General features: G+C 37.0%; 1 protein-coding gene and 1 long non-coding RNA gene across 2 annotated transcripts; both read right to left on the bottom strand.

Annotated features, from left to right (window-relative positions):
- Nucleotides 1-231: 231 nt before the first annotated feature.
- On the bottom strand, nucleotides 232-2,377 carry LOC147483231 (uncharacterized). Its single transcript, XR_015204724.1, has 2 exons — nucleotides 2,095-2,377; nucleotides 232-1,707 (listed from the first exon to the last, which is right to left on the bottom strand). It is a non-coding gene; the product is annotated as an uncharacterized LOC147483231 (long non-coding RNA).
- A 660-nt stretch (nucleotides 2,378-3,037) lies between these two features.
- On the bottom strand, nucleotides 3,038-16,676 carry SAC9 (sacI homology domain-containing protein / WW domain-containing protein). The gene is made up of 13 exons (XM_086576329.1): nucleotides 16,470-16,676; nucleotides 15,786-16,372; nucleotides 15,496-15,628; nucleotides 14,016-15,220; nucleotides 13,292-13,399; nucleotides 12,633-12,803; nucleotides 11,645-11,887; nucleotides 9,497-9,946; nucleotides 7,667-8,485; nucleotides 6,658-6,855; nucleotides 4,975-5,433; nucleotides 4,648-4,878; nucleotides 3,038-3,445 (listed from the first exon to the last, which is right to left on the bottom strand). The coding sequence occupies exons 1-13, from the start codon at nucleotides 16,489-16,491 to the stop codon at nucleotides 3,167-3,169; spliced, it is 4,905 nt and encodes a 1,634-aa protein (XP_086432455.1). The 5' UTR covers nucleotides 16,492-16,676; the 3' UTR covers nucleotides 3,038-3,166.
- Between the last annotated feature and the right edge of the window lie 227 nt (nucleotides 16,677-16,903).

The raw sequence follows: 16,903 nt of genomic DNA, 5'->3' as shown, positions 1-16,903 counted from the left end.
TCAAATTGCAGGACTGTATAACTCATTTAATCATGTCTTCAAATTGAGGCACGCCAATACTTCCTATCAGTTAAACATTCACATAAGAACTCACCTACAATTTTTCGCCTTGATGTGAAAACTGAGCCACTTGGAGAATCTGCATTCATTGGATTTGTTGAGAATAACTGTTTGATTGCATTGAACCATTTGAAGTTTTGCATGATTTTGCAAAGAAGTAGAGAGATGAACTGTGCGGAACAAATTAACATCTACTTTTTATTAATTATCAAACATAAATGAAGGAACAAACTTAATTACATTTACTCCTATACAAACTTGGTTTCAATTCCTAAATTAAGATCAATTCGAATGTGCTAATTAACTTTAGTCTTACTTATTAGCCTTCATTATAACTAATCAAACATGGTAATTCCAAACTCTTGTTTTAACTTTGTGCTTCATCCAATATCTGAAACTCATCAGCAGTCCAAATTATCATTACAAATATCTTAAACTTTGATAGCATGTGAGAAAACTACTAGAGAGCTGATAAAGTTTTATCACAGATAAGAATTTTCCTCTAAACAAAAGAAGTGAGTGCTTATTTGTAGTAGTGTTATCACATCAACTGTATTTCTACACATGTACAGGCAATAGCTACAAGTATGAAAGATATTTCCCGTTTATTCATGACGCCAGATGTTTCATTACTTTCTTTCTCAAACTTATTTTAGTCCAATGTACTAGCAGACATAAGTCACAGTCAGCATATATGGAATCCTGAAGGACTGAAGTAGTATTAAGCAGCAGAAATATCGGTACTTCCATTCATCTAATTTATGTTTAGGTGACGGCGACATATATATGGAATTTATATGGCGCACTACTGGGCAGGAAATCTCAGCGCGCAACCAAGTTTTGCATGATCAACGGTTTTTAATAGCATCGATCTAAGGAGAATTTATATTTACTTTCTCAAAGTTTTAGTATGTTTAACTTTCCAGAAACTCTTCTTTCCCACTGATGTTTTAGCAGGTTATTCATAGTTCTATCTATGGCTAGCTTATGGCAGTGGTGATTAATGGTTACAGATGGGGCTTTCTTCCAGAATAACTATTATAAATTTGTTCATACATGCAGCTTGCTCACTTTTCTCTGGGAAAATTTATTTCTTTGTTTCTATGGTTTCATCTTATATTTTGCCAAAACCATATTTTACAGTGTTTATCTTGATGAATTTGTTTACTAAAACTACAAGAAGTAACAAACATCAAAGCAATTAATACTCTAATACACCTGAATACAAAAGAAATATATGTACCTTACAGACTCACACACATTGAAGTTGGGAGGCAGAGAAGGAATCCTTACAGATGAAAGGAGATATTGACGCGGCTCAATCTGATTACATGACTACAACTCATCTAATCATGTCTTCAGATTGAGGCACGCCAATACCTTCTTATCAATTAATATTCTTGACATAAGAACTCGCCTATACGATTTTTCACCTTGATTAGGACTTATTCAAGAACATCATGTAACATATGTACCTTACAGATGCTGTTTGAAAATCTTATCGTCTTATCAACATACTTGACATATACCCTTTCTCAGCTGAAAATGTAACTCCCTTCTCCTGGCCGTTCTCTTTCAATGAGGGATCTGCCCCATACTTGTTGGTGTTGAATCTATCCGAAGCCAAAATAACGCCACTTGGAGAATCTGCATTAATTGGATTGGTTGAGAATAACTGTTTGATACAGAAATGAAAAAGATGTGCATTGACTCATTTGAACTTTTGCATGATTTGCAAAGAACTAGAGGGAAACTTTCCGTAGCCTTTTTGCATTTGGTCCACCAAACGGTCAAACGCTACGAAAGGTGTAGGGAGAATGACAATTTTTTTACTACAAGAAACCTCCTACTATACACAACAACCATCTACCTAAACTTGACACCGTTACCAGACTTCTCCTTGAGATCCTTAGAAGTCAAATATCTCATGAGTTGCGTTAGTAAGAAAATTGTATAAAAAAGGCTACAGAGAAAAAGAAAATGAAGACACCTTCATCGAAAAAATAAAAGAAGGGAAGACACACACACACTCACACAGCATTATATTCATCTGAAGCATCGAAGATGGTGTAGATTTTCTATGACGACTTTGTGATTATGCATGACAGCAAAAGGATAAGATTTTCTTTAACTGTTGAAGCAGGCTATAAGCTTCATAACCAAAATTACTAACCAACTTTTCACAATGTGGTGGAACTCATATTCTATAGCAATGAAACAATTTCAATTGAGTGTCACATCACACAACTGGCTGTTGCTACATCAATAATGTTGTTTGGTCTGGCTGGTCTGAGATTGTGAGGCCACTTTTTTGGTAGTTCCCTTGTTTTCAAGAATGTAATCAACCTGCTCCCACCACCACACTCACACTTAAAGCATTGTCCATACACTCAAGATTTAAAAACGCTCAACTTATCCTCAATCGTTCATGCCTCATAGTACATAATATTCAGAATATTTGGGTGCTCTCTGCCACTCTCTCACTCAAGGAAATAGGGTGTTCTGAATTGGTTTCGTAAAGAAGTTGTACGTGTATTGTATATTTGTATATTTGTATTTTCACTGCAAACTAAACTTTCTGAAAACTTGTGATGCCCACTGATTGGGAATATTGATGTGGACATAGTAGTCATGGTCAAGCCATGGGTCGTGCGCCATGTTAGTTGTTTCAATTATTTGGACATGTCTATTTTCTATTGGATTGCTTTGGTATTACGGTTGTTATAAATAAAGATTTGTCCTTAGGTTATGAGTTAGTTGATGTTTAAGAGTTTATGAGAGATTATAAATATAAAAAATAACCTTTAGGCTTTTTGAGTATTTTCTATAAGGGAACACTCATCCCCATAGGGATATTCTCGTGGTAGCCCAGATCTTTCTATAAAATGTGGATTTTAATTAATTGTTGCTTCCGCCAATTATCAATCTACATTAAATATAGAGAACCTTTTTTTTTTTCTGACTAATAACAATGATATATTGAATGAGATAAAAATTTACAACTCAAAACCATGTTTTATTTTACAGAAAAAAATTGATCAAATAATACAAACAAACAACAATACCCCCACCCTTAGTCGTGCAATTGTGCAAAGATACATAACAATCAAACTGCAGAAAGGCTTGCCCACTTTCCAACATCGTAAGCATCAGCATAGTAATATAACTTGATTCTGTTTGAAAGAGACAACCCCGACACCACTGGTGCTTTGTACTCAGTGTTATCCTGCTCTGATGGAACATCTGCAAAGGCAGCAACATCACCGAGAAGTTTAAAAGTTACTCGACGGGCTTGTATCGGTCTTGGAAAGTCAAAATACATAGGCGTCCCAGCTCGAGTCACTGGCAATCGATATTCCCCAATAGTAAACACATTATGAGGTTCCTGCAAAATAAATGTCAGAACTCTATCAAGCTTGCAATCATTCTGGGATAACCTTTAAGCGAAACACATATTTACAATTACTACAGGCCCAGTCTTAGACTCTAGTAAGGATGAAGATCATGCATGTCTAAGTGAACACATTTGATGACTTTTTTCAACATAAATTAGATTATGAAGGTACATACGCATCAAAGTTGTTGAAAAACAATTTTGAAAAAGTGCCAAATCCCACCTAACTTTCACAAATTTTATTAGGGTTAGTTAAGGATCCCTCCCCCCCTCCCGATTTGTAAGATCCAACGGTAATGCTTCTTCCTGTGAAAAGGGGTATCCCTAACTAACCCATTTTATTATATGTTGTAGACTTATGACCTGTACGAGACAAAGTTTACACTTGAAGACTTTTCATCAGCTCATAAGAAAAACTATGAGCATATTTATAGTCGAAGGGAAAAGAGAAAAATCTAATTCACATTTTGTTACAGCTTTTTCTCAATGTTCGAAAACTGTAGGATGCTAGAGATTTTTCCAAGCCAAAAAGACTTTGACGAGTTAACATCAAGATTTAATACCAAATTGGGTTGCATTTGATGTTGTTACTTCATTACGGTAAACATATGTTGTATTCATACATTTTTTCAGCTACCTAAAATATTTTATAAATGTCTATGTATCTAATATGCATTAGCAATGCAAATCTGAAAAGTATATGTTAGCGGAAAAAAAAAATCTGAAAAGTATATAAGAGACAATGTGTTGGTCAGGCAATCAAATGAAATTGAAATCTAGACATCAAGCTTATGTCACATGCTCTAAAAGTATATTTTGGCACCAGCTGTGATGCCCTTCAACCTAATTTTTTTCCTAACAATTTGCGAAATTTCTCTTATGCCCCATGTTACAAACAACATTAAATACATGCAGAAAAATCAGTTCACAACAAATTTGTTATCCGAGAACATTCCAATGGAACCAATATTGTGATTTTACCGATTTGTTCAATATTTTCCTCTGTGAACTTTGACAGAAATCTAATATTCCTTTTTGTACAAGCACCTAATACGCTAAACTTTAAACACCGATGGATTTTATTCTTAGCACACATGTGAGAGCGTGCCCAGACCACGGGTGTATCTTTGCTTTGTGTGTCGGTAACTTGGGTATTTCAAAAGGGCTTAAAGTAATAGTTTGTTTTTAAGTACCTGAAGGGCCGAAACTTGGATAAACAGAACTGCCGGATATATGTGCCTGTCTTCTAGCCAAGTTAATGAATTCTCCCAGATATTTGCATCAGAAGAAGGTGCATGGGTAACTCGAGGCTTTATTGCACTGAAAGCATCCAGGCGAAATCCAGCTAGCTCAGGTGAAGCGGGTAACAAATACTGTTCCAACACACGATCATGGTCCATCGACCTTTCGACCTCAATTGGAACCTGAGAGAATAATCCAAGAGTTATTAAAACATAAACCATTGTAATTATGAGTAACATGCTTTGGACAAACTGCCAAAAACTGAGTATCACTAATACCTTGAATCGATTTAATTGTGGACCTCTCTCCAACCATGATTTTACATTTATCTGATCAGTGCTTTGTTGTGATCCATGCACTAAATCTTCTCCCACCAAGCTTCCAACTACTAGAAGCCTTTTTGCATGAAGATATGGATCACTTTCAACAGTTCCTCCAAAAGAGGAACGGCGATTAAGTTCTGCAAAGGGATTTTCATCTAGAGAGAGAAGACTGTATGATTTATCTAAACTAACAGAACTCGAAAGAGGGCTTCGAAGACGAAGTGACACCCATATGATACGACACCGGACAGGATTATGGAAGGTAAACTTCACATGCCTTGGAACATTAATCACTTGGCCTGCTTTTTCTGGTCCACAAAGTTCAGGAGTTGATGTGATCAGGGATTGAATATCCCATTTTCCCATGCATGACCGTTCTTCTTTATTTATCTTATTGCTGGCCCATATTTGCACCTGTACAAAGTACAAACAATAGTGTCAAAATTGTCCAGAATAGTGTAATAAGTGAAGAGAATAAAAATGCCACATACAAGTGTTCTAGAGAGATTAGTTTTAAAGTCATAACTGCAGTTCAAATTATAATCAATAAAATACTATATAGTACATTAGTGACTATGCAATGGTCATATTACCATTGATGTTAGGCCACTTCCATACGCCCAATTCCAACAGTATGATCATGGCCCTTACATACATGTGAAATGATGTGTATGATTAAAAGGTTGTATGTCACTAACTTGAAAATCAAAAGACTGTCTTGATTCTTCAAGAACATGTGTAGAGGAGACTACAGAGGCGACTCCCCTCGAGTTCTTATACAGTTTCACACAATGAAGAGAGGATTATGTCCACAGATCAAGAATATTCATTTCCCGGTGGTAGGGGTCCTGTTAGTGAAGCTTCAAGGATATTGGAACCTGGTTCCACACTCTGTCTTAAAAAAGTCATCTTGTATTGAGCTTAAAAGCCACTCCACTTAGTAAAGTATCCTAGAGCTTCAGGTTTTTACTGAGATGAACTGATGAAGGGCTCATCACTATAACTAGCTGATGAAGATGATTTCTGAAAAGCTATCTAGAAAGATAAGTCAACCTCCTGCTCAGTGAAACCTTTAGTTTCTTAGGGAAAACCATTCTAGTTGCATCTACAACTCTTCCGTTTATTTTGCACATCTAGTGGATAACTCTTAGGGAAGTGCTTAGCTTTTTTACTTTTATTAAATACTCCTAGTGGCAATTTTACATGGTTGAGAAGCCTAATCTCATAACATTTATTAGACCTATCTCAACTTTTGCGAGAAAAACGAATCATGGAGGTGTTAATTTCTCCTATAGATATATATATACCCATATAAAAATAATTCTGATATACGTCCAAAATTCAAAACCTAAAATCTTTGCAGATTTAGCTGATAGATTAATGAAATTAGAACCTGAAGAAAAGAAAATGATGCCCAACATCATCCCATGTGTAAAATAGTTTGCCAGTTTTCTACATTTTTATCCTCAATACAAACACAGAAGACAAAATCAGAGGATGGGTAGTCCGTGAGTTTTGACATCAAGAAATAAGGGTTCATAGCTAGAACATGACACAGAAACTTCAAACGTGATTGTACATATGTTCAATAAACAAATCAAGGAGATATAACAATAACAGTTGCAGTAAGATGCTTACAGTAGGAGAGTCAGCTGTTGAATATCCACATGGGCTAACAAGCAGGACAACCCCAGACACATCAGAAAGGCTTCCAAGAACCACAGAAAATTCAACACACGAAATACTAGGTGGAGCTCTCCAATACGAGTCTTGTGGTCCACAATATAATGGAGCAAGCAATGACATGGGAGGTGCCGAGCCTACTGCTGTATCAACCTGCACAAGCAATCTAGTTACATGTCGATTAATAGGAAAAAATCAGTTGATTATCCAAATACTTCTTAGCAATGAGATGCCTTGATGTAAAACATCCCGGAATTCTCTACAGAGTGGAACGCAGATAAAATGCATATAGAATCTAAATGGCAACGATTTATCTGTTGTAAACAATATGTCCTTATTTTCGAGATTATATAGATGATATGCACATAAATTATACAGCCTTTGCAGTTAACATTAGGTGCAAGGGGCTAGGGGTGAGCCTAGGCAACAGGTCTAAGCAGGCCTATGTGTTTTTTACTATAGAAAACAACCAAGCATTACGACAAAAATGTGGATCATCACCACATAGATAAGAAGGTGAAAATCACTGTTACAGGAGTTCCCATTTTGAAAAAACCTCATTTGTTTCACTCGTTAATAGCGTGCATGGACTAGCACAAGGATGCACGATACAGAGAGCTATGAAGTACTGCTATCCCAACGAAATAGTAGGTAATAGACGTTCTATCAATCAAATATTCAAATGCAAAAAGTCATAACATTTTGACAGGGGAAAGCCATTTTTGATTCATAACAGACCTAATAATGTCTTAAATAGAAAAAAAAAAATGTATACATTAACAACTTTGTGTTCACGTGGTATAGCCTTGTGATACTTTTGGTGATCACAACCTATTGATAAGGCTTTAAATTCAATTTTTCCTTCTATCACATTGTCTAATAAGTTGCCTCATTTGCCAAAAAAGGAGGCCATATTCAGTAAATAATTAATCAAACAAGAAATAAGTCAGAAGCCAAATTATACCGAGTGTAACAGGCTAGCAAATGGAAACTCAGCAAGTGACACCTCCCCACCAAGTAGATTTCTTAAAACCTTTCCCACCACTGGCTGACTATCAGGAGTTCTATTTCTTTCAGGAAGACATGAGGGATGCGCTATCACCTGGTCCAAAGCTTCATATGCTGCACTATCTGCACGGGAAGTTCTCCTCATGCTAATCAAGACTCGAACATAATCTAAAGTCAAGGCATCGGAAACAATCTCATTGCAACAGGATTTACAGATAACTCCATCTAGTATAGTTGAATTGTTAGTAGAGACGCCATCGGCTTGTCCGCTCTGGCTCACTAAACCACTATAGCTGGAGTCCTTTGAGTTAAAGCTTGAAAGCAGGAGTGCCCCCTTCCCAGCGCAGCACACTTTGCATGCTTTCATTTCACAACGAGAGCATACAAAGACAGATGAAGAAGTTCCTGCAGAAGAGACGATAGGAGTTACTTGTGCGTAAGGCTGGCTTACGGCACGGACCTCACACACGTCTCCAGAGCAGGTCTCTCCAATTCGAGTTAAATTCCAGAAATCTATACCATCGTCATTAACATTCTCAAGACCTACAGAAGCAGTAATTTTGTCTTCAAGTGCAGCCTGCCCCAGCAATGCAAGATGGTTTGCAATTTTGCATAATCTTCCCATGTAAGAAGCATCAAGTAATCCATTTGGATCTATACTAGCAGGATCAGTACCGATTGATAGCAAGGCTCTATCCCTGTCAGCTGCGGAAAGATTCATTTGGAGGCGCTCGATTTCAAGCTTCATGGCTTCTTCAAAATCTATATTCCTTGGCTGAATTCAAATGTATATAAAGGTCAGGACAGAAAGTTAAGAACAATATTCAATGCAAAATTCCACACTTTCAAGAAAAGCTAAAACTGAAAGATCTAATAGAACATAAATTTAACAACACCAACACATCTGACAAGGTGATCATTGACAAATGATGTAATGACAAGAGTTTAGAAGGTTAGCCAAGGTGATAATAGAAAAATCGATGTGAAGAAGATTTTGGAAAATTTTACCAAAAGAGTTACTACTTGCTGCATGTATATGTCAGAGGTACTTGAAGCTGCAATACTACAAACAAACAAGAAAACTGATTGCAGCAACACCTAAAATAACGATGTGGTGTTAGCTATGCAGATATGCATGCATGTTTTGGCAGCTGGAAAGTCAGGTGCAATGTCAGGCCAAGGGCTTTCTTTCCCTCATAAAGGTTTTAACATCCAAAAAAAATTCATTATTATTCAAAACTAACATTGTCCACATAGCACAAACATTGATATAAGGACTCTAGATCGGGCCACATAACTGCATGGCCGCAATATCCCCATTTATGGGAAACATCAGCAATATGATATCTAAAAATCAGGTAACCGATATCAATATTTCGAGATATACCCACCAATATTAACCACCCTTTTATCCAATTTCTCCTTGACCTAAAAATATAGGTGCAATATATTCCGATATCGACGGCCATATATATCAGAAGATCAGCGATCTGGTATATTGGTAGACACTGACTTCTTTGAGTTTGTTCAACATAACCATAATATCAATCTCTTGGTCAATTTTGAGTAAAATGTGCGGAAAACCAAGTAGATAGAAGTGTCACAATACCCTCTAAAAGTCTGCTGTCACATTGATAATACATAAACTGACTTTTATGATATATATGGATGAAAAGTTCTCCATTGATGTTACGAAGATTTAATAATAAAATATCATCAGCTGTATAAGACAAGAGAAAGCTACCAAAACCATGCTGCTAAGCAATTTTCAGAAAACATAAAATACCTTTTGAGGAACAAATAAGGCTTTGAAGCAATTTATATAGTGCTGGACACCACTGTCATTTGGTAAGTTTCGATCTTGTGGAGAGGCTTCAGAATCTGCATCAAGACCCTTGTGGTCTACAACAGCATCATCTAAAAAGTCAAGTAAGTCCCCTCCCCCAGATCCAGCATTTCCAATTGAAAGTGGCATCTCTGAATGAAAGATAGGTTCACTAGACCCAAAGTCTCCAGTCAAGAGATCAACCGCAAGATTGCCAGGGGCGCTTGGTGGAGCTAGTGACAACGCATTCTCATGGGAAACAGAAGCACTGACAAATGGATTGTTATCTGGACCTAAATGAAAAGGGTTCGTCTCCTTCAGGGTTTTGTTTCTTATCGCGCTGAACTTCAAACCAGGTCCTTCTCTAGTAAATATGCCCCTCCAAGGAAGAGAAATCCCGAGTATCTCTATCTGCAATAATATTAAGTATGAGATCTGCTGCAGGAAAAATTCAGTTCACTGAAAATTAGCAGCATAAAAAAGAGGGTTTTATTTCGCTGATGGTGAATACAATCACAAAACATCTGCAACTTTTGAGCACCACTAACATCAGGTAATAGGTTGTGAATGGGAAACGTTAAGCATTCAATGATACTGTGCCACCAATTACCAGCACATACTTCCATTGAACTATGATTGCAAGTGTGCAACATAATGTTCTTAACATAGTGTTATTTCTATTTGATCCACAAAGTTACATGCTAGTATAATTGAACCTGACATTGTTTATGACCAATTACCCATGCACTTAACTTAGTGTATTAGTATTTAATCCACATAGTCTGCAAACTAAAATAATTGAAGCTGACATTGTTTTTCAAATTAGGGTCACTACTGGCAATAAATAACACCAAAGAAAGGTGATTGCAGATGCCATTTTGTGAATCAATCCAACTTAAGTCCAGGATGTAAATGGATCTGTCCACTTCTTAAAATGAGAAATTGTCAAACGATTTACCATCAACGTTGAGTGCTCACAAGTGCATTACCATCCTGCTGCTTACTAAAATTGTGATTTGTAGACTTGCAATGAGATGCCAGAGGGACAGAGACAGTATATCAAATATTGAGGAGGGTATTAACATACGCTAGGGTCAAACATAAATGATGTCATAAGACTTGGGGCCAGTCATAGAGAATGTCGCGTATCAGAAATTGTTGATCACACCTCTTGAAGTTGGTTGCTATATCCAGAGAGCTCATTACAGCTCGACATAGTGCACAAATGTTAAAACATGTTTTGAGATTAAAAATGATGGTTGTTGAGATGTTGTCGGATATCATTACGATGACATGGAGGAAAAATTATATATGAGTCCATAAGGATTCACGAAAGAAGAAATTCAATCACAAACGTAAATCTTTTTGCAAAGCTCTATTTCAATCTACTTGAAACCATAAAAACCCCAGACATCAAACATTAAAATTGTACCAACTCTTCCAAGTGGCTAGGCTCGCTCTTATTTTGGATACACCAGAGGTTGAACAGGTCACAGCCCTTATTATCCAATACATTACAAAAAAGGTAAAAGTGACCCGACCTGCCAAGAATGACCTTAGCTTTAGGGGTCACAAGGCAAATATAGCACATTTGCATGACTCTTGTAGTCTATCAAGCTTTAGTGTGACAGATGAAACCCATAATATTTACTAAACAAAGTACAGGCATTTCCATCGAATCTACTCTTCAGGTAAATGTAGCACTGATATACTGAAGTCTGTAAATGATTATTCGAACTCTCTGCCACTCGTCAATTAAAACACATCTTCCACATTCTAAAATTTTCAGAGCTACTATTTGATAATTTGCTAGTTTTCTGCACCTTATGACCTTTACTTCTACTTAGGAGACCTATTCTCTTGCATTTTCCTTGTTGCCATGTTCATTTTTTGCTTGGGCACCTAACTTCATTAAAACTAAAATGGTAATAACTAAAAACGACAACAGTAAGGTACGATGTGAAATGTGATAGTATTGTGCTGGTGATTTTCTGGTGAGAATGATGGTGATACTTGGTAACAGGAAGTACTCGTGATCGTAAACTCATGCCAAATATATGAACTGGATAGCAGTCAGAGTAACTGTATTCTCAAAGATCAGCTTTGTACCTCACCAATAGTTAGTGGGGTTTTTCCAGTGGCAGAAGGATAGAATGTAACTGCAACGACACGAGTAAGGAAGTCAAGCTCTCCTTCCAATTCTTCAAAATCATACAATAATGAAAGGTTTGGTGTTTCTTGAGCATGAAGACGGGTCCCAGCACCCGTAACGGCCATATCCTCTGGTTTGACCGCGCCAGCGACAGGTATCAAGAGATTTGTCCCATTCGAACATTGTGGAATGGAAGCTCCCTGCATAGACCGAGCAGCTTAACATCAGCAAGTCCAATGAAGCACAAAAGTACAAATAGTAAGGTAAACAGTTTGTCAATTAGATACTCGATCTTCATTCCTGAAGAATCCACCTTGGATATTGGTAGTTGTGTAAGCTTCTACCCTGATGTAAGGCAAATACTGTAAACCTTAAAAAGGTATGCTTTATTCTATTAAAAATAGAAGACAGCTCGCGCAAACTGTAAAAATAGAAGACACCAAACACCCTAGCTTTCAACGATGCACTTTAATGATGTACATGTAAAGGTTAGGTTCCTTTCGATCAAGAAATTTTACTCACTATTTCTCTCAGTGTTGCTTGATACATGTAGATATATGATGTTAACCAGGTGTCAAAAGAAGAGAGAGGGAGAAGAGAGAAATTCAAAACCAACAACCAAAAACAACACATAATAGTAAAATAAAAGTTACCACATATTCTTAGCACAGGAAAAATACACAAGTTTATGAAGGCAATGTATATGCAATCAAATTTGCCAAAAAAAAAAAAGATATTCTCCTCATCAATATCATAGGAAAAATTAAGATGTCGGACATCCAACTAGATTTAGAACCCAAAGGTCCTCTTTCGAACAAAAGTTGACTGGAAAAGATTTTTTACTCGCTGGATAAAAAAATTGAACAAAAATAGGTTCCAACAGCAAGGATGTAAACACCAAATTTTGATACTAAAAAAGAACTAAGAGAACAGCAGAAATCAAACCTCCAAGACAAGTTTAAGCCCGTCCAAATTGCGTCCCACCCTTACATCAACTGCTGCTGGAGAAGTGGAATCGTCTGCGCCATGTGAAACAGTGAGAAGAAGCTGACAAACATGACAAGGCTCACCAAGATATATAAAAAGTTCTAGCACATCTGCAGCCTGTGGACAAACCTGTAAAAAATCTTGGCAATGAGAACCGTTATAGAGCTTGATATATGGAAACTAAGAACTTCAGCAACAAAAAGAGGTTTTAATCCTGCCGGTCCCTTTTGCTTCTCTAAATTTACCGAACCCCAAAAAGCATAAAGCATTTCACACCAAAATTGTTTCAACTATTACATAAATGAGAGATGGTAAATGAAGATTTGGAGTTTTTAATGTGTACATTTTTTTTTTATTGTGTCTTCTCAATTCCCAAAAAGTTGTATTGAGATTTTTCCAATAATTTGTCCATTTCTCCAACTTAATGTATATTTCTAATTATTCCATAAGTTTCGATTTCCAATAGATAAAGATAACCACATGACGAAAGTTCCACTGCTAATAAAGCAATCATATTCTTTTCAAACCAAACACCGCATGTCATGTCTTTTCTCTTGAAACTCAAAGACACTTCATTAATGTTATGTCATGTCATTAATATAAGGTGGTAAAATTACCCATGTTATGTCTTTTCTCTTGAAACTCAAAAGGTCCGCACCCCCATTGGAACTTGGAAACATGTTTGCAACTGGTTTCAGAAAGCAAGAAGGTGGACGAGATAATACCTGTATCAATCGAAAACAAGTCTATCAAAAAAAAGAACAGCAAATATTTGATAAATAACCCTGTTCTCATAAACACAATATTGTACTCTACTTCTAACGCATACCACAAACTGATACCACATGGAACCTGAGAGCATTCTGCCAACAGTAAAAGCTGGGGAATGAATGTCTATGCTGAAAGCAATTTTATATCGCAATTTTCTTCTATATATGTGTGGCAAAGGGGGTCACACTTTTAATGAGTTGTTTGGGCATCTAATGGAAGTCTGTGCTAGATGCAACCAGTATCATCCATTAGGAAGTTTTTTATACAAAATGTGCAAACACTAAAAATAAGCAACCAAGACCAATGACACGTCTCTAGTTACACAACTTCATGGCCTTGAGAGAGCCGAGAAGGTCGGGCATGGATGTCTAGGCTAAAAGCAACTTCATTAACTAATTGTATTCTAAGTTGCCAATCAAGGGGGTGGGTCACACTATCAATGAGTCGATTAGTAAGTTAACAGAAAAGGTAACCAGTAGTCTGCAATGTGAAGTTATTAATACATAATAAGCAAAGACACTTTAGAGGTTGCATTTACATTACTACTAAACAGCCATTAGTAAGACATACTTTTAAAGGGTGTATTGAAATTGATGGGAGGTGCCTGAAAAGCCTCATTCCAAGAAACATCTCTAGCTGCTTCTGGCGAGAGCTGTCAACAATTGCATTCTTATATCTTCTTTGCAGAGTAATCTTCATATTCTGTGCAACGGAGAACTGCTTAAACTTTCCATTTTCTTCAGTAAATATACTCAGTATTTGACTATGCATAGCTTTGGAACCAGTATAGAGTGTCGCATGTATATCACCAGCAAGCAGGAAAATGTCAGCAAGTTGGGATATTGGTGATAATATTGTTGATCTCTTGAACTCATCGAATGTCATATCAAATCTCTTCCAAGGTTTATCCGGACAGGGATGCACCCATGTGGTGGTTCTAGTGTTGTGATCAATGAAATATGCCTTTCCAGTTACTGCATCAGAACGTTTCTCCCAGCCCGGTGGCAATGGGGCAATATATCCACCATAATTATTTGTTGAAGAATAACCATAAGTCAAATCAGTATCAAGAGAAACCCCTAACCGTCTACACTGCTCTACAAAAACTTGAAGGGATCCGAAATAACTAGCAGCATTAGTTCTATCCAAGGAATCAGCACAGTTGAAACGTATGACCCCATTTTGATGTGATCTTAAACAAAAAGCCCCTTCAATGCCATCCATACAGATTATTTCTCCTTTGCAATCATTTAGCCGCAGTCGTGAGGGTAGATAATCCCCTTCACAAATCCCTATAGTTACTGTGGGTCCCTTGAGGAGTTTCCACATTTCCTCAATAGTTTGTTGCTCACCTTTCAATTTGATACTGGCATGCCAGTCATAATTTATTAGGTGAACCCGAGTACTTGGAAGTTTCCCAGATGATTTGATGTAGTTTACAGATTCCACAAAATGCTGAACCAAAATGGATTCTGATTTTCCTTCTCCATATCTAAGCAAGTTGATACATACAATAGGAACCAAAGGATTTTTCTTCTGATTACCTCCAGTATTAGGAGCATCATATCGCTTACTTAGCCTTTGATAGTATTCAGAACTTCCCTTGTAAGGGTCGTGGGATGAAACATATATTTCTGCTTCTGCAGCAGTCATCTTTAACTCTGCACCCCACCAGATTGGTATGGTGCCTCGACGCCATATGTATGTGTTAAAAGGAACACTTTGACCCGCTTTCTTAGGAACCCATACTAGCTGCTCACATTCCACTTCGTTTCCTGAAAAATGCATATATGTTTTTAGCCCACAATTCACTAGTCGACTATGTGTATATGAACCAATTCAGTTATAATGACTTCTAAAAAAGTACCAATCTAACATATGCAACAGCAGATACTGCCACTTCAGAAGGAGCAACCATGATAACCAATATAAAAGGTGGAATGGGCACACAATTTTCCAACGAAAGAAAGACATTTAAACCTTCAGCAGACAAAGAAATCTTTGAAAACAAATACTGCTTTATCAAACATGCAAGTCGCATAAAATTTACCTGTACTAAAACATGCATTCAACCCTCTAGCCAAATAACGGGTACCAGGGTGTAACCTGCTACGACGAGCTGTAAGAGCTACAACACCTTCTTGCTGACCGGAGCTTCCAAATACTCGACATTCTGCGAACCCCTACAAGTAAATGTCAGTGGAGTGAACAGGAGTAAGCATGACGAACAGACCTATTATAACAGTGAATCAAATAATTGAGAACATTTGAAAATTCTAGCACATGTGAGAATCATTAATGGGTAAAGCAGAAAAGACAAAAGCCAAAACTTAGCAAAACCTGCAGAAGAATGACACAATGCTGAGGCAGCCCAATGTCTTTGAAAGGCATCGAAAACCATCCATTCCACACAAATTCGTCGTCTGGCTTCTGCAACGGCATACGACTAGGGAAAGGCCGGGTAATGTCTCTTGTTTCACAGAAATAATGCTTCCCATCAATGTCTAAATCAGCCAGTTCTTGAATATTTTTCAGCTCCCCTTTACCCTGTGGTTGAGGATTTTGAAGCGGAATCTTAATCCATTGGCTCTCAACCACTGTGTATACAGAGCCTCCACCAGGCAGATTAGGAATCGTGGCAGATAATTTAGTTGCAACCAAAAGTATCCCAAAACTCCCCAAGGCTGAATAACCCAGTATAGCTTTTCCATACGTTACACTCTTACAAAGGCACTTTGATCCATTAGTAACAAAGTTGAAAGCTTCATCTTCAGAAGTGAAAACCCACCCATTGTAACACAATCCTCCTGTGGTTGGATCAACATATATAACCTGTGTATCTTTCCTAATAGACAAGCTTACAACAATATACACTTCACTAGTATCAAGTGCAACAACAACTACAGATGTATCCCTCAAACCGCCAACTGCACAAGCAAGAACATAAATGTAAATAAACGCACTATGAGAATGAGATGATGAATGATGAATGATGAATGATGAATGATGGTATTGAAAAGTTACCTTCTTTCGCGGGAGATCGCATGGCTGATCAGAGTGAAGGGAAAAAATTAAATGAGAAAAGAGATGAATGAAAACAAGAACAAGTTTAATTTTAGGAATTTTCAATTTGCACCCTCTGATTTTTCTATGTTTGGGATGAGTCCTTGTTTAGTGTTTACATTGGGGACTTGTATGAAAAATAATAATAATAATAATAGAGGACACCTCGAATGATTCGATACGGTCTCGGGTGTAATTAAGTAACAAAAATAATTCATCTTATCGTCTGGTTTTTAGCGAGCCTGGTTCAAATGCCATCGAAATCTCAATTAGTAGAGTATACTATAATTAATCTGTAACTTTAAATTGGACCAGCCTTTTTTCTACCACTAAATACCTTTGATTATATATAAAAATAAATTATTCAATACCTTTAAAAAGGACTATTCCATCAT

This window comes from Coptis chinensis, chromosome 8, assembly GCF_015680905.1.
Source record: "Coptis chinensis isolate HL-2020 chromosome 8, ASM1568090v1, whole genome shotgun sequence".
NCBI classification, from domain to species: domain Eukaryota; kingdom Viridiplantae; phylum Streptophyta; class Magnoliopsida; order Ranunculales; family Ranunculaceae; genus Coptis; species Coptis chinensis.
This window is presented reverse-complemented; position numbering and strand designations above follow the sequence as displayed.